The sequence below is a fragment of the Chiloscyllium plagiosum genome, unplaced genomic scaffold (assembly GCF_037043375.1).
Source record: "Chiloscyllium plagiosum isolate Xiang-an unplaced genomic scaffold, Cpla_swu_hap1 HiC_scaffold_27, whole genome shotgun sequence".
In the NCBI taxonomy this organism is placed as follows: domain Eukaryota; kingdom Metazoa; phylum Chordata; class Chondrichthyes; order Orectolobiformes; family Hemiscylliidae; genus Chiloscyllium; species Chiloscyllium plagiosum.
The window spans coordinates 24984649-25003623 of record NW_028270165.1 but is presented as its reverse complement, the minus strand read 5'-3'; the positions used below and the strand labels follow the sequence as shown (position 1 = coordinate 25003623).

Genomic DNA, 18975 nt, shown 5'->3' with positions numbered 1-18975 from the left:
CAAAAGGGTATGCTTGTTATTGAGGGGAGCGGCTGCAGGGGTTCCCTAAACTGCCTGCCACTTCTATTTCTGTTCCCTGTGAGAAAACCATCTGCCTTTTTTAGAATAGATTACATTACATTACAGTGTGGAAACAGGCCCTTCGGCCCAACAAGTCCACACCACCCCGCCGAAGCGCAACCCACCCATTCCCCTACATTTACCCCTTTACCTAACACTACGGGCAATTTAGCATAGCCAATTCACCTGACCTGCACATCTTTGGACTGTGGGAGGAAACCCACGCAGACACGGGGAGAATGTGCAAACTCCACACAGTCAGTCGCCTGAGGCGGGAATTGAACCCGGGTCTCTGGCGCTATGAGGCAGCAGTGCTAACCACTGTGCCACCGTGCCGCCCACTGCACCTGATTTGTAACCATCTCCCTGTAACTTATCTCAAAAACCCCTCTACATCCCGAATAATCTGAAGTGCATCCAGCTCCTGCTCCAGTTCCCCAAATATTTTTTGAGGAGCTGGAGTTGGGTGAACTGCCCACAGATGAAGTCAGCAGGGACAGTAGTGGTAACCCTATCCTCCCACCTTTTGCAGGAGGAAAGTTCAACTGCCCTAACCGCCAGTCCCAATATTATAAATCCCCAAAGACACTAGAGAACATAATGAATTTTTTCAAAAATCTATTTACGTTAACAATCCGGCAGACAGAACTTTTTTTTGGTTAGAGGTGGAGGATGGGTGGGAGCAAATACTTAAGTAATGTTTCAGCTATGCAACCAGCCATATATACGACTTCACGTATTCAGGAGTTCCATGTCCGGTCCAGCTCAGTGTGCACTCCGTCTGTTCACGAGGTAAGTTATTAAGCAATAATTAACCTCCCCATCAGCCCCTGATCGATGCTCCCGCTCTTCCTGCTGCTGAAATAAAAATGGAGGGTTCCTCCTTCCTCTTTAATGTTTATTTTCTGCCTTAAAACCTGTAACAGTATACTGTTTCAATAATTAAAAATACATGAACTTAATTTCAAAAGCGCACCATGGTTATCGTCTCAGGTGTCCTCATTCTCTCGGATGAAAATCTCCGAGGGTGTCTTCTGTCTTTTACTGCAAAGAGTTTCATATGAGAAGAGACCTTTGGTAGAGAGTGCTTTAAATGGCAGTCTCTCTCGATAGCAGGTTCTCTATGACGAACAGATGTTCTCTGGATAACTTTCAAAATGTCTCTTTTTTTGCATCCCACGATTGTTCCCATGTGGCAAATGCAGTAAAGGCAATCTCGGTTGAGTGTTAATATCCTGTGGTATAATTTGAACTGATTCGTTAGATTTGAGTTGTGGTCAAATCACCTAAGATATCGAGTTTATAGCCAGATGTTGAATATTTTAAATTTTCTCAGACACTCTGAGACTGCTAGTCAGTCACGTGACAGGTGCCTGCACGTTTTCGGTGCAAAGCAGCTTTCATTCTCTCTTAAAGGTATAGTACACGCCTTCGACTTCCTTAAGCGCGCCTTATTAATTATCCACCTTTAATGCTATTGTGTACCTCTCGTCTGACACGAGACAGGTTTTTCCCGTTCGTCACAGCCAGACCAATTCCCCCTGCTTCGATATGCCAGAATTGACCAGTCTCGCAGTTGCTGGTCACAGCTGGAAAAAGGCTCCTGTGCATTTCTAATGTCACTGCAGACCTGCCCAGTTTGTGTCATTTCCCCAGACATGGCAATAATCGTTGCTCATCCAGTTCAGTTTAGTACCGATTCCATACCTCAACCAGGGGATTATGTAGATGAACACTTTGCGATTGTCAAAACGTTTCTAACAGTTAATTCAACAGCAAACACCAGAATGTGCAGAACAGAAGGAATCCGTTGGGAGCATCATACCTTTACGGGATGCTTGGGGGTATTACTTAATGCCTGGGGGTATTACTTAATTCATTTTGCTCTCTTTACATGTCCCCCGACCTTGTTTTCCCTCCAAAAAGTTACAAATTGAAATTCGTGATGAAAATATTTATTGATTAGATTACTTACAGTGTGGAAACAGGCCCTTCGGCCCAACAAGTCCACACTGCCCCGCCGAAGCGCAACCCACCCATACCCCTGCATTTACCCCTTACCTAATACTACAGGCAATTTAGTATGGCCAATTTACCTGACCTGCACATCTTTGGACTGTGGGAGGAAACCCAAGCCGACACGGGGAGAACGTGCAAACTCCACACGTCAGCCGCCTGAGGCGGGAATTGAAGCTGGGTCTTTGCCGCTGTGAGGCAGCAGTGCTAACCACTATGCCACCGTGCCGCCCACGTGTAGCATCATAACATGCACCAAGTTAGGATTGTACCTCTGTACCTTCCACCATTCTGAAACGTTCATTAACCTCTACCATGTGCTCTGTCTCTAAACCAAAGTAGTACGTATTATGTATTCTTCTAGGAGTATCAATTATTTATTCACATAATTCAAATTTGAGGCGTTCTCTCATCTCTGTGAATAAGTTGATGCCAGTATCTCTACTTACCCTGTGTCACTTCAATCTTCACAGAACCAAGATAACAATGGTTCAACGGTGTTTCTGGCAAGTTGCCCCAGGCAGATAAAGGAATGATACGACATAGATACAACGAAGTTTCTACTAAACCGGCCCACTGTAAAACTTCCAGGGCAGAATCTGGATTGGTTGAAGACGAATTAAAACTTTCCCTAAACTGCTCATAACTAATATTCCTGAGCAGCTACAGTTGGAGTTAGATCAGAGCAAATCTCGTTTACTCAGTGCCACGAAATTCTTCAAGGACAGGTACAGTGTGTGGTTAATAGTGAGTACACTTTCCTGTACTCTTTTTAGACAAACACAAAACTTCTTCTTCTCAACGAGAAGTAAAGATCACTGTAGTTATGCGATCAATCGCTGCAGGCACGTGCCCACGGTTTTACATAGAACGTAAAGACCCCTTTGTTCCTGCAAAACAAAGCTCTCTCTCGCTCTTTATACGAATACTGTCAATGCAATGTTGGAATGGGCTTGATTCTGAGTAAACATTTCAGAACACTGTCCCCAACAAACAGTTCCATGACAGGAACAGCATAGGGTTAGATACAGAATAAACTACTTTATAATATTATCATATGAAAGTAAAGTTCCTTATATTAGCTTTAACCCAAATTAGAGGCTCCACTACCTTGCCTCTAAGTTGCCAGGACAGGAACGGCATAAAATATAGACCAAACCTCTCTCCAATCCTTCAAAGTAAACTAAAGCGTTTCAACAATGGTTAAATGATTTGAGGACAGGGTTTGGTGCTGAATAAATCTTTTGAATTGAAAACAACACTCACTCCACGCTGTTTCTATCCAAACTTGAAGGACATTTACAACATCAACGTCAATGTCTTGAAAATTGTGACGCAGGAAAAGCACAGCAGTTCAAGTAGCATCCAAGGAGCAGGAGAGTAGTTATCAACTTTCCTCACTTTCTCACAGAGTCAATCTCCCTCTACACTGTATCCAGCAAGCACGCACAGTGCAGATGCAGCGTTAGATTGGGTATGGAGTAAATCTCTCTCTACACTGTCCTCAGCAAACACTCTTAGGACAGGACAGCATGAGATCAGATGAAGATTAAATATCTTATATGCGGTTCCATCCAGCACTCGCAATACTGAGACAGCTTCGGTTTGATGCCAAGTACAGCACCCCATTTGAACTGACAGTAAAGCTCATTCGATATTGTACTCATGAAACTGTTCGACGACAGAGATAACAAGTGCTCAGAGACAGATTAAAGCTCTCTGCGCACTGCGTATGTATCTTGGGGTGTTGGAGTAGGTCTAACAGTCTCTGTGCGGTTTTAATTGATGGAATTGCACTCTCTGCTGGGCTCCCACCGCCACTGCATAGGTGGAGTTGACAGTGTTGCGACAATTAAAATACCCATTAGATTTTCAGATCAATGGAATAGTGTAGCTCCCTATGCTATACAGATGTCTTGAATAATGTTATAGATTAATGCTCTAGCTTGTCCCCATGCTGGACAGTGCGGTCTGTGCAATGTTTCACTTTAGTTAAATTGTTGGGTTAGAATGAACAAAACCCTAGCCTCCTCTTTGCAGTACTTCCTGCTTGACTCATGTCTCAGTGTTCCTCTAAGGGAGGTTTAGCAGGCTGAATGATCTCCTGCTATTCATCCGTAACATACATCAGGGGCTAACTGGCCTCCTTTTATTCCTCCGTAGCAGACTCGAGAGATGGAATGGCCTACTCCTTTTGCTCTGTAACATTCTGGAGAGGTGGAATGACATCTTCCTGTTCCTGTTTAACAGACTCAAGTGGTTGAATGACCTCCTCCTCTTCCTTTCTTTCCAGTTCGAGAGGCTGAATGACCTCCTCTGGTTCCTCTGTAACAAGCTCGATAAGCTGAATGGCCTCCGCTTGTTCCAGAATAACATCTCATGAGGCTGAGTGATCGATTGTTTTTCTTAAGTATCAAGTTGATACATAAAATAACATAGCAAACCGTGGATTATGAGCAGCGCCTAAACTACATTCAATGGAGTACCATGCCCTCTCAGGTACAGAAACAAGAAAAAGCATATGCTCCTCGAGATGTGCTCTTATTTGCATACTGTGCAGGTGCAGTAACATTTCGCGTTGTTTAACAGTGATGCTCTTGGTAAAAATGTGCCAAAAGTCCAGCTCTCCCCCTGTTCAGTAGGTAAGACGCTTGCGTGGTCTAAATGACCCCCTCTTATCCTCAGTAATAAGCACATGGGATTGAAATGACTTCCCCACGTTGTTGTGTTATGGTCGCAATGCTGATTGATGTCTCCAAGCTCTCAAAGCATTACATGTCATAACACTTAATCGTATCAGCAGTATTATACAAAATCAATGAGCAGTGAATATTGCAGCACTGAATTATGTCCTCGGGAAATTTGCCCACCAGCAACTTTGCAAAGCTGGTTTATAGCTCGAGGCTCTATCAAAGTCTCCTTTACAAAAGCTTGGACCATGCAGTACGCTACCTTAAGTCCCACATAAAGGGAGGAAAAATTAAAATGATGCAAAGATTATGGTCCATCTCTTATGCATTTCCACCACTTCCTCACGTAGCAACCTTTATTCATTAATTTCAGTCCGAGTGAATTTTCATTTTAATTGTTATATAAAAAGTGCTTTGTGGAAAGAGTTAAGTGAGCCTACTTGTTCAGTGACTGTGATTAATGTTAGTCTCCATGGAACCTATTTGGCCCAACGGTGTGTTTACATTTTCTGTAATAAATTGAATCTTTCCAATACCTTATCCCATAGTATCGCTGGGATCATCAACTCCGACACTACGGGAGAGGGAGAGATCTGAATCTGAGAAGAATCGATTGCAATGATAAAACAATGGATTTGAATCTGAGAACGGTCGCTAGGAATGTTACAATAACAGGAAAAGGTTTATCCTGGGATGTTTGGGTTCTTTCTACATATTATGACCAGTTGTCACTATTGACACGGATCCAATTTGCAGTTTATGTAATTCAATATTTTTATTGTCCCATCCTAGCTATTGTTGGTGTTCCTGGTAAGTCACGCTATTCAGTTATTATCTCGTTTAAATATGTCTAACTGTATTACTGCTCTTATTATTTTTTTTCTCCTCCACTTGGTGCTGTTATTGTTCCAGATGAGATTATGAATCGATTTTTTGACTCTACAAACGACATCGAACTGTATTAATGAACCTTTTCATTCACGTTTGTCGTAATCCTAAGCATTCCAATACCATGCTCAATACCTGATATCCTGCGTTCGGAATGTCATTTTGGATGTTTTGGCACTCACTGTCCAAGTCTCTGATTGTCTGTCTGCAAATTTTCCTTTGAGGTCGTGAGTTGCTTTGACTGTTCTTTCACAACTTATTTAAGGAGAAAGTGAGGTCTGCAGATGCTGGAGATCAGAGATGGAAATGTGTTGCTGGAAAAGCGCAGCAGGTCAGGCAGCATCTAGGGAACAGAAGAATCGACGTTTCGGGCATTAGCCCTTCTTCAGGAATGAGGAAGGGCTAATGCCCGAAACGTCGATTCTCCTGTTCCCTAGATGCTGCCTGACCTGCTGCGCTTTTCCAGCAACACATTTCCATCTCACAGCTTATTTAAACCGATCTATGCCGATTGAACATCGCCAGCCCTCCCACTAACACATCCTCTGACAACTGCAGGTCGCAAAAGGCGTCAACCCTATTCTCCTTGATGTGTTTGATCTCAGTTTCATTAGAATAGGGCGTTGTACTCTTACCCATTCATGCTCTGTGTCTATCAGGATTTTTGTCAGAGTAGGTTTCCATGTCTACTTCATTCGTTCTTGTACACGTGAACTTTGGAAGTAGAATGGGAGATGGAATTTCTGTTTAATAAATAAAGTCACATATAAACTCAGTTTCTTTCCATGTAAAATATATGCCTTGTTAAGAACTGATCTGGATGTGTCACCCCGATCCCAGTGTCTTCCTCCAGTGTTTTTGCAACTGTGCCTGCTGAGCAGTCCCTGCAGGGGAAAGCTTCCACTTACCGAGTAAACCTGTCTATTACCACATAGCAGTTCTGTTTTCCCTGTAATTGGACTGTGGTCCCGTAAAAGTCATCTGTAATTGTTCCCATGGACCCCTGGGTCTCAGCTGATGGCTCAATTTTATGTTGATTGCATTCATTGGCTCAAAATGTTCGCAGACTCCACATGCTTGACACACGTTGCCAGATTTCTCCATATTCCAGGATACCCCCAGCAACGAATCATCTGATATAATATTTTATCCCACCCAATATCGCCCACTCCGTGGTACGTTGTTTTCTACTGTTTGTCCTATACAGATTGATGCCACTGTCTGATCCTGCATCTTCCAGACTCTGTATTGCCCTTTCAGTCTCTGTTCTTCTCCAAATACTTTCTCTTCCTTTGGGGCTTGTTCTTGTAGTACCTTAAAACTTTCCTCTCTTGCCTGTGTAACCACAACTGCTGCCAATTCCTGAAATGTCTGCACGGTTAAATTAAACATCTTAGCTGCCTTACCTTCATACTCACTGCCCGTTAATGCGGGGTTTCCACTTTCTTGTGAGCTCTAATCTTAGTTACTCCTGCTTTGCTTTTCCCTGAACTTCTTTCAACGACTTGTGTTCTCCTACCTGAGTTGAGCATCTCCCAGATGTCGCATGTCCAAACATTTCAGGACCCTCAGAATATTTCTTTGATTCAAATTCCACCACATTGTCTCCATCTAATGGTTCATCAGGAATATTGCAACTCTCTGCATCCTTAACTTCTCTCTCACACTCCTGTTCACCTCCTTCCTTCAACATCAGTGTGCTAGATCCACTAAACTATCCTTGGCTACTTGTACATGATTTTCTCCAGGTAGTAACATTGTCTCCCATTTAGCTCTAGAGCTATCTGATACTGCCCTTAAGTTTATTGTCTCAAACAGAGTCATCAAACTATGTGGTGCGTGTAGGACATCTTGCCCCATTTGACTAATAGTTTCGGAAACTTCAACTGCCCAAAGCGGCAAATTCCAAGGCCTGAGCACATTGGTGAAGTCCAAACACTTCCTTCCTCTCTCGACAGAAGCATACTCTCCCAGTCTCCTACTATCACCTTGCCTTTGACAAACTGCGGCTTTAGAATATACTTTCTCATTGTCACGGAAAATGATAAAGCTTTGACCCGTCTGGCATTCCTAAAGCCAGGTGGACACCACTGTTTGTGTTAAAGTGTGAAACGTTTCCACACTTGTCGGAATTTTATTTATCGTCTGGAGATTTTTAATTTCTTGCCAATCCTCTTGTTTCTGCGCACATCTTCACCACATTATATCTTTTCCTTGTCAGTTTATACTGTCCCTGCCATCTGTTATTTTTAGCCAAGGCTACCTCATTGTCTCATTGATTTGGTGTTTCTTGCTTAGAATTAATTCCTGTTTTCGTTTGCGAATTAGCCCCCAAACCTTCTGCCATTGCTGCCCTATCATCTTCCCTACAAGCTTCTCCTTCCAATCGACACTGACCAGCCCCCTTTCCACAACTCTGTCACGCATTTGCAATTACCCCAACTCAATAGTATTCTTCTCAAATTGCAGTTTGAAATCCATCATTCTGTGTTCACTGCCCCCGAGAAGTTCCTTCACCTTTCGTGTCCTTATGATGACTCTCTTCGCACTTCACGTATTGCAGTATTATATTTTCCCTCGTGAGCTCTACCACAAGCTCTTTAAAAAAATCCTAAGAATTTTATGAATTTTGTTCTTAACATCTGCTACGAACCTGCTGTTCATAGGCAACATCCATATTGAACTTCACATGATTATTGTAATGGTTCATTTATTACATACTTTTTCTACGTCCTGCATTCTTTTCTTACCCACTTCCTGAAGACTGCACACTATTAGGCTCTGATTTACTTGGCGATTTCTCAATTCTACCCACACAAATCTGACGCCCTCCAGCTCATTCGCATATCCTGATGTTTGCAACAAGCTAAATCTATTCGTGTTTCTTTGATGCATACTGGTGGGGGCTGACAGGCATTCTCCTGATCCCGGCTAACAGTCCCTAAGGGAAGATTTACCCCCATCTTTCCTTGCGTGTTCTGCTAACGTCATTGAACGATGTTCTCCTGCTGATTTAAATCGATTTGAGAAACTAAAAGATAAAAGATTGATAGTATGACTGACTGCACCTATTCCGATGTAACAAGCATCGGTGCAGAATGAACGCCTGCTGTTCATAAGTAAGGTTTTGAATGCCCTCCTCCTGTTCCTGTACAAGAGACTCTCGAGGGTGGATGACCTCATTGTGTTCCTGTGTGACAGGTTTGAGAGGCTGCTTTGCCTCATCCTATTCCTGTAACAATCAAGAACCGTTCAAATGCACAATTTAGGAGCAGCAATGGATTCCGGTCCCCTCACGTCTGACCTACCATTTGGAAAGATCATGGCTGTTCTGACTGTAGTTGAATCGCAATCTCCTGCCTGGTGCTTCAGAACAGTGTTGCTAAAGCAGGGACAGGGGACAAAGCGGGATGATGAAAACAAGGGAGGCAGCTAACATTACAAGATAATGTGTTTCAGCGAGGATCGTATTTATGAGGACGTTAGAGTAGTGTCCACTTGCTTTCCATCACTTTATTGAAGGCCTAAGGATAACAGTTGGATACAACTTAACTTGAGGTGTGATTTTCCTTTTTTTATGCTGCGGACGAAACTAGGTAATATCCCAATATACAGGCTAGATGCAATTGTTGAACATGCACTGGCACAGCTTAGATCGTGGCGTGGCCACTTCTGGAACACGCACCTCCAGTATTTTAGTTGGAATGTTGTCAAGACCTACAGACATTGCAACATTCAGTTGCTTCAGCTTTTTCCTGACATTTCGTAACGTGGTTCAAATTAATTGAAGACTGCCATCATTGGTGAAGAGGTCCTCAGGAGAGGCTACTGTGGTTGATCAATTCAGTACTTCTTGTTGCTAACGGATGCAAATATTTTCACCTTGTCTGTGGAATAATATGGTGTATTCGCTCACCATTGAATCTGGAAATAGTTATGGAGCCGTGTCCTCCTGCTATTGGTCTAATTGTATACAACCATTCACAGCTGCATTCGACAGGATTTTAGATTTCAGACCTGGTCTCTTCTTTGAGTGATAACTGTGTTAACTGCAAGCTGCTTGCACTATTTGGCTTTGAAGGACTCGCATTCTTAGCAACACCAATTGATACTTAATGGTTAGACATAACTGATTCTACGACTGTTGCACCTACTTCCCTTTACATTCAGACAGCACTAGGTCCCTGTCTTGTTGATAAATTTAGAGTTGGAATACGCCTTGTCATGAGTTTGCAAATTCTGATTGACGAGAGTTCTGCTGCTGCCAATTGATGATTGTGCGTCATTTAAATCGTGTTTGAAGTTCCTAGATCTGTTCGAAGGCTATTCCAAGTTGCAGTAATTAGGACAACGAAACACGATGATGGACGTGTTCAATATGAGGGTGAGATTGCAACTCCACCTGGAGTGTGTGATGGGCACTCCTACATATTGTGTTATGAAAAGATACACCTGAGACAAACAGATTGACGAGGATTTTTCCTTTCGTAGGTTCAGTCATAACTTTTCAGTCTACCTGCTTTGTGTTCTCGTTCTTGGTCTGTTCATTTTCAGTGGCATTTTCAAGACACTGTTGGTGATAGACTTTGAAGTACCTCGTCCAGATTGCATTCTGTGTCCTTTTCAATCTTAGGGAGTAGTTAGATATGACTGATTGGTCGTGAGGAGGACAGTAGATGTCTCTCAGCCTGATTTTTCCATGACCAAATTTGACCAGTGGCCATGAGATTTCTTGAGCTCTGGAGTCAACTTTGAAAGTTGGGGAAATCGTTTTCCCTAATGTGCACCATTGTGCTGAAACCTCGGATTGGCCTGTCCTGCTGGAGGGTCAGGATATATCCAGAGATGTTGATGGTGGTTACTGAAGCATTGTCTTCTGGTATGCGTTTGTGAGTGTGACGGTGTAAGAACACAGAAACGTAGGAACCAGCAGCAGGAGGAGACCATCTGGCCCTTCCAGCCCATTGTACAATTCAATTAGATCATTGCTGATTTTCCATGCCCTCAGCTTCACTTACTATCGCCTTCACCATGACCCCGAATTCCTTGACTGTTCAAAAAAAATATATCTTAGCCATAAAAATATGCATTGAGGAATCCTCAACTAACTCTTTGGGCACGGAATTCCACAGATGCACAATTCTTTGGCTGAAGAAGCTTCTCCTTGATTGAGTTCAAAATCTGCACTTTGGTTCTAGTTTCACCTGCCGGAGGAAAAAAAACCTTCTTTCTTCTATCTTATCTATTCCCTTAATAATTTTACGTGTTTCCATATGATGCCCCCGACTCATAATCCTAAATTCCAATGACTATACAGCCTGTCTACACAATGTTTCCTAATAAGCCATTGTCCCCACTCCGGAGGTAACCCAATGATCTCCACTGCACCCAAACCAGTGCCAGTACATCTTTTCTCAAGTGTGGAGACAACAGCTGCACGCAGTCCTACAGGTGTGGCTTCGGCAGCACACTACGCAGACTTAACATAACCTCACTGTTCTCTTACTCACTCCTTCCAGCAATGAACGACAAAATTTTATTTATTTTGTTAATTACCTGTTGCATATGCAAACCAATCTTCTGTGATTCATGCACAAGCACACCGAGGGTCCTCTGTACAGCAGCTTGCTGCGATTTTATGCTTCAATAATAATCATTTTACTGCTATTCCTAACAAAATGAATGACTTCACATTTATGAAACTTGTAATCCATCTGACAGACCTCTGCACACTCATTTGATCAATTTACATCCCTCTGCAAATTTTCCTCTGCACACTTTGCTTTAACACCTATGTTAGAGACATTCGCAAACATTGACACATTACACATGCTGCCTATCTCCAAATCATCCTTATACATTCCAAACAATTGAGTTCTCAACACTGATCCATGAGGCACACCAGTAATCACTGATCGCCAGGCAGAAAAAAGCACGCATTTGTATATACAATTTATGCTATCTCTACATGCTAATGCTTTGCCTCAACGACACCTCCTTTACTTTATGCAGTTGACCTCTGCACGGCACCTTCTGGAAATCTAGATACACCACATCTACTTGGTCCCAGTAGTCGATCGCGCTGGTAATGTCTTCATTGAATTCCAGTAAATTAGTTAAACATGACCTGCCTTTCATGAATCCGTGCTGCATCTGCCTAGAGGGACTTTTGGTCTCTTTCTTGACAAGTCAAAGAAATGTTACAATGTGAATAGGAATAATAGATTACAAAGCTGAGTGAAAGGCTCTCGATTAGAAGTCGTGTTGCATTCTTAGAACGATCGATAATTTGAACGTACTGACAGAGATAGGTGATAAAAGAACACTACATCAGTAGGGCGGCCCTATGACACACTGAGGCTCCATTGAGTTATGATGACTTTTCTAAACTAACAAAACTCTTGCCTCTAAGCTCTCCATACCTCTCTATTCCCTACCTCTACATTTTTCTCTAAAGATGCCTCTTCAACGTTGCTGTCGTATCTGCCTCTACTTTTTCCTTTTGCAGCGCATTCTAGGCATTTGCCAACGAGTGTGCAAAATCACTGCCTTTCAGATCTCTTTTATACTTATCCCCATTTAACTTAAACCTAGATCCCCTACTAATTGATATTTCTATACTGAAAATAAGTTCTGACGATTCATTCTGTGCAATACTCTCAAAATTTTGTATTTTTTTCAATCAGGCACCCCTTACACCCCTCCCCCACACCCCCACACCACCCCCCCCCACACCCCCTCCTCCACCACCACCAGCTTCTGACGTTCAAGTGAGTAAACAAGGTATCCAAGCTCGCTTCATAGGTAATCGGCTCCACACTGGACAGCAATTCTGTGCCGATTAGAACAGTACACAATATTCCAAATACGGCCGTATTAAAGTTCTATGCAGCTGCAACATGAGTTTCCAATGTTCATACTGTGCCTTGATCCATAAAGGCAAGCATGAAATACTCCGACTTGTTCACCATTCCCACTTGGACTTCCACTCCGAAAATCTGTACACCCGTTTGCCTCAAACGCTCTGAGTGTTAATGATACTAATGGTACTGACATTTACTGAACACCTAATTCCTGCATTAAACCTGCATTAAATTGCATTAACTCCCATTTATTCAGATTGTTCTCCATCTGCCAATTGTCCAATCAAGTCTCCAGACTGTCTCTACCCTACTGTATCACCTGGCAATGCTAATCACTATCCACAGCTCCCCCAATCTTTGTGCCATCCGCAAGCTTGCTAATCAGGGGCCTAACATTCTACTCCAAATTATTCACATACATTTCATTCAACAACAGTAGTCGCAGATATGCAAACTTGAAAACACCCTTCCACTGTTACTCTAGTTTCTGTGACTAATCCAATTGTGTATCCATCTTACCAGGTCACTCCGGATCTCGTATGGCTTCATCTTTCACGTCAGTCTGCCATGAGGAATCATGTCAAACGTCTTGGTAATGTCTATACAGATATCTTTCACCTTCTTATTTATCTACTTTAATGCGCTTTGATAACACCAGCACCCTTCCTTCTCTAATGTGGAACTTTTCAATATATCATTATTTCCTACCTCCGCCCCCCACCAACACATTGCCTTATCTTCCATTTCTTTCTCCACAATAAATTCTAACACTAAGTATCTTTTGAACATCTCAACCAGTAGATGTCGTCACATAAATAGACAACCTTGCTGGTCTTTGACGGCCCTATTCTCTCGTCAGATATTCATTTGAAATTAATTTACTTGAAGCATATCTATCGATTGTATTTAACCTTATTTGATAAAGCTATCACGTGGTCCTCGCGATTTCCCTCTTAAGTATAGTCTTAAGCCCCATTACTGCTCCATAGTTAAACGTGATCACAAATGTCTACACCTGACGTGAGCCTCCTTCATCTTTTCGACCACAGCCTGAATATCTCTTGTCATTCTGTGTTCCCTGCACGTTCCATCGTCATACTTCACACTAACAGGAACATACTCCTACGATCTTACTTTTGAAAGTCTCTTACATGACAGACAGACCTTCACCTGCGACAATCTTCCCAAATCAACTTTGAAAGTTTCTGCCTAATGCGATCATAATTGGCCTCACTGTAATATAGAAAGCTAACTTTTAAATCAGGCCTGTCTTTTCCCATAACAAATGAAAAACAAATTGAATTACGATTACACGTCCTTCTCCTGCCAAACCTCAATCATTTGCTCTGTCTAATTTCCCAAGAAAATGTCTAGTTTTGCTCCTTCTCGGGAATATGCATCTACATATTATACAAGAAAAAAGTCTGCAATACACTTAACAGGCCTTTTCTGTGATGACGCTGTGGCTTTTAAAGTTGTGTATTGCACTAGGTTCATTCAGAATAGAGAATGAACGAAAAATGCAGACGGTCTGTGCCAAAGTTACCAGCTTGTGAGTCCTTTGTAATTTTAAATTTCGTAAACTAAAAGAAACTGGAGGGTTGTGGCCCACTCTCACTGACCAGGATTGCCTTTTCAGATTTGCCTTACTCAGTTACTGTTGTTGGGCTTGAATATGTGGAAGCGACGTTCATTCTCACGAGTATCGTCAAAAGCTAAGTTTTGTTTTTGCTTTAGGCTGTTGAATTGCATGCGAGACGGAATCTGTTTTCTGAATTTCGTTTTGACAGAATGTGCTTCTGGATTGTTACTACATTGGAACAATTCCTTAGTAATAACTACAGTGTCTATTATTCAACAGTTATTTCAATATAGTCATGTTATTCAAAGTTCTTCTTTCCTTTGTCGTTTTTAAATATAGCGTTTAGACAAATTGTGTTTCAATTAACGTCGAGTAGTCTGACTAGTCGAACCACATCTAAACATAGGCCTTTACACTTCCCAGTAAATTGCAAAAACGTTAGGGTCGAGACTGCCTTCTTAGAATATTTGAGTATGTCTGGTCTTGTCTATAATACTTTGCATCCGAGGGCTCATGATTAACAAAGTTGAAGCCCTATTTCCTGCACCAGCTCCTCAGCCACGCATTCTTCTGGTCCGGTTTTTTTTCCTACGCTCACTATTACGTGGCACTGGGAGTAATCCACAAAGTACTACCCTTGGCGTCCTGCATTTTAATCACCTGTCTAATTTCCTATATTCTTCTGTACTGCTTCATCAAATTTCGACCTCTGTCGTTGCCTCATTTGCATAATGACCTCTGGCTCTTCATTCTCCCCTTTAAGAACTTGTTGCAGTTCTCAAAGATATCCTTGGATCCCAGTACCAGGGAGGCAGCAGCACATTAGCCTTGCCTCTCGCTTGCATCTGCAGAAACAACTAACACAGCCCTTGAGCGGAGAGTCCCCAATCACAATCGATCATTTGGACCCTGGCAGAACCCACTCACCAGCAGAGTCTGTCATGCCAATAAACTGTGTGTGAGTGCAATTTCCCGTGCAGAGACAGGCTGTTCGCCCAGACTGGTCCATGACGACCAAAATATTCATCCAAGCTCGCACTATTTCCCTGCTCTTGAATGACATCTTTCGAAACCTTTCCTCTACATGCATTTTCTCAATGCCTTTTAAATGTTATTAATGTAATTGCTTCAACAACGTCCGTTTGCAGAAAGCATTTCACCTGTGTACCACCCGCTGTGTAAAAACGTCACCCGTCAGGTTTCCTTTGATTCTTTCCTCTCTAAACTTAAATTGGTGCTCTCTAGTCCTCAATTCTACACCCCTGGGAAAAAAAAAAGCACTGAGTGCGTACTCCTCACCGATACCATCTATGGTGATATACACAACTATGAAATCCACCCTCAGTTTTCAAAGCTCTAAAGAAAAAAAAAGTCCGAGTTGGTCCAATCTCGCCCATTAACGCAGACCATTTGGTCATGGCAAAATCCTTGTAAATTTCTTCTGCATTCCTTCCAGTTTAATAACAAGCCTCCGATAGCAAGCTGACAATAACCGAGCAAATACTTCAAGTGCAGTCTCAGCAAAGTCCTGTTCAACTTCAACGTAACTTCCCAACTTCTATACTCAGTGCCTCGATCGATGAATGCCAGTATGCCCAAAGCCTTCTTCACTGCCCTGTCTCCACTTTCAGAGAACCATGCACCTGAGCTCCAAGGTTCCTCTGTTCCACTACACTCCTTTACGCACTACTATTCACCATGAAACTTCGCTCTGAAATTGAATTTCCAAAATACCACACCACTCACTTATCTATATGAATCTCAAGTTGCAATTTCTTGGCCGACTTCCCCAGCTATTCAAGGTCCTGCTATAATTTCTGATAACCATCTTCACTGTCCACAAGAACAACTGTTTTAGTGTCAGCCTGAAAACTTACTAATTATGCCTTGGACATTCTCATGCGCATCATTGATATAGATGACACATAGCAATGGGTCCAATACCGACCTCCAAGGCCTTTCGCTCGTCTCAATCTGCCAATCCGACTAATATCCTTCCACGATTACCCTCTGCTTTCTATCATCGAATCAATGGTGTATTTAATTTGCCAGCTCCCCTGGACTCCATGCAACCTGACTTTCCAGAGCAGCCTACCACTTAGAACCTCACCAAAGGCTATGCTGAAATCCATATAGACTACACATACCGCCCTGCCCTCTCATTCTTTGTGGTCACTTCATCGAAGAACTCGAACAAAGTTATGAGGCATATTCACCTGTGCACAAAGCCACGGTGACTGCTCTTGTTCAAACTCTGTCTTTCAAAGTGCAAGTACACCGTATCTTTCATAAACTTCCCAAGTAACGGGCCGACCACAGATGGCAAGCTTATTGGTGTATAGTACGCAGATATTTCTTTGGAATCCTTCTTGTATAACGTAGAGGGATAGATCCAGGCACATCAGCAAACTCAGGCGTTATCGTGTTTGGGTGAGTGTGCAGATCACAGGACACAAACAAATCAGAAATAAATATATCAATGGTGGAGACGTTTCGACGGGCTGCATGGTCTACTGATGCATCTTATTAATATGCTACTGAAATTGCAACAAACCAACTCCAAACATCCTCATCGGTGACATATAGCGTTATCGGCATTTACCTTATCATTGATGCGTTTTGGAACGGGGTAATTGCTTTGTACAGGTTTAAATTCGATAGGTCGAAATGAATTTTCTTGCCCAGTAGATTCCTATGTTTTGATAACATTCCGTAAGTAAAAGTCTCCAAAACATTTCATAACCTTTGAATTTTTCACTGCAGTGAATCAACCACAATTTAAAGTACAGATCATGTATTTCTAACTTCCGTTTTTCTTTAAGAAACTGGGAGAGAATCCTTAAGGACGGCAACATTTTCAACCTCCGTACTGGAACTATAAAGAAGTGACCTGCATTTGCTCTGGAATATCAAGTGCATGCCATTGTCTCGAAATAGCCTGTTCATATGGGTGCAGACCTGTGTGTTTGGGGAGTGGTTGCCTGTTGTCTTTAATATCTCCGTTTTTCGTACAATGCAGATCTTCACATTTGTTTTTACAAATCCAAAATTTATCAATACATCTCTGAAAATAGTGACACATTCGAAAATTTTAATTGGTCTTCAAACAAACTGGTAACTTTATTTTGTAACAGATGTATACTTTGTCTGTCCTTTGCACAGTTAACGTCGTAACCATCTTCATCCTGTTTTATAAAAATTGCGGATTGTCTCCATGTGTCAGTCGTTACCTAATGGCCATGGCAGTTGTGGATCTACTAATCATTTTCATCGACCTGATATTGAGACACATTCCGATTGTTTATGAGGAACAGTTTTATTTCATGACGTCCATCCCCGTGTGTAATATCCATGCCGTCCTACTTTATGCGGCCACTGACTGTTCTGTATGGTACACCGTCACTTTCACATTTGATCGATTTGTGGCAATTTGTTGCCAGAAACTAAAAGATAAATATTGTCGTGAGAAAACGGCGAATGTGGTTTTAGGATCAGTGACTGTGGTAAGCTCTTTAAAGAACATTTTCTGGTATTTTATGCTCACTGGTTTTTATTGGATGAGGAACTTCCCTTGGTTTTGTTCCGTACCAAACGACGTGTACAAGTCTCGGGTCTGGGTTACAATCGAGTTCCTTCACTACATTATAACCCCAACTCTCCCATCTCTCCTGATTCTGGTGCTCAATGTCTTCACCGTTAGACACGTTTTATTGACCAGCAGAGCCCGCAGGAGACTCCAGGCTCACGCCAATAAGAATGTTCAGTGTGACACCGAATTGCAAAATCGAAAAAAATCCATCATTTTACTATTTCTTATCTCAGGTAATTTCATCATGTTATGGATAACGTTATTGATTTATTCGATATGGCAACGAATGTCGTGGATTGGAAACGAGTCTGTTTTTCTACCTATCTTTGTGATGGATTTGGGCTTCATGTTGCAGCTCCTTAGTTGCTGCACAAACACTGTGATTTATGCGGTGACCCAAACTAAGTTCCGGCAGCATCTGAAGAATGTGCTGAAATATCCCTTTACCCAAATTCATCAATCAATCAAATTCATTCCTTGATGAATTCGCCCAGGATTCTCTCAATTTGACTGATTTTTGTTTCAGCGTCTCTTTTCCAATCTTGTCACACAGGTTGCAGAGGCGCATTTCAATGTTTCTCGCATCAGAGATCAGTAAGAAAAGGCACCATTTACTTACTATGTCTGGGAATTCAGTTTGTATACACTGAAAACGTTCATTAAAAAGTGTCAAACAGCAGATCTACAATAATTTGTTTGTTTTTGTGATTAAGAAGCTCACCCGGAGAGAAACAAACTCGGCCCCAGGGTCTCGTCCTCAAGGAAGGCGGGGGGACCACAACCGAGGATAGAAGTTGGTTTTATGTCAGTCTGTCCTTGCTTTTACCTCTGCTGATAGAAACCTTAAGCGCTTAACTCATACCTCCCTCCCACTTGTTTTCACTCCCACGCTTGAACTTCCCTGTCTCTCTCTCTCTCTCACTCCCATCTCACTCCCATTTTCACATCCTCCTGTGACACTTCCGACCTCCATAATTTTCTTTCACATCTATTCCCTCCTGTCGACTTTCCTCTTGCACTGACTGTATGTGTGCCACACTTTCTTTCACCAACAATTCCTCTTCTGAACCTTTCATTCTCTCTTCGTCTTTCCTATTCTTTTTCACCATTATTTTTCTCTCATTCTATATTCACCCATCCCTGTCGCGCTCTCCCCAATCCTTATCCACGCCCTTCCACTTTTATCTATCTTTCTCTCCTCTTTAATCCCGACCTCTCCGTTCTAGTTTCCCGTTTCTCTAATTTCCTCTTTCTCCCTGGTCATCACTCTCTCTTTCCCGACACAGA

At 42.3% G+C, this 18975-nt stretch overlaps 1 protein-coding gene across 1 annotated transcript; it reads left to right on the top strand.

The window, feature by feature from the left end:
• Nucleotides 1-5395: 5395 nt before the first annotated feature.
• On the top strand, nucleotides 5396-18169 carry LOC148143461 (putative G protein-coupled receptor 139). Its single transcript, XM_087975199.1, has 2 exons — nucleotides 5396-5576; nucleotides 17262-18169. Exons 1-2 carry the CDS (start codon nucleotides 5396-5398, stop codon nucleotides 18167-18169), a joined length of 1089 nt encoding a protein of 362 aa, XP_087831325.1.
• Nucleotides 18170-18975: the final 806 nt, after the last annotated feature.

Excerpts from the sequence above, each read along its gene's own strand:
- LOC148143461 (XM_087975199.1), top strand. The coding sequence starts at position 5,396 with ATGGATTTGAATCTGAGAACGGTCGCTAGGAATGTTACAATAACAGGA. Across the intron at positions 5,577-17,261 it reads AGCTATTGTTGGTGTTCCTG|TTAACGTCGTAACCATCTTC; the intron begins GTAAGTCACGCT and ends TCCTTTGCACAG.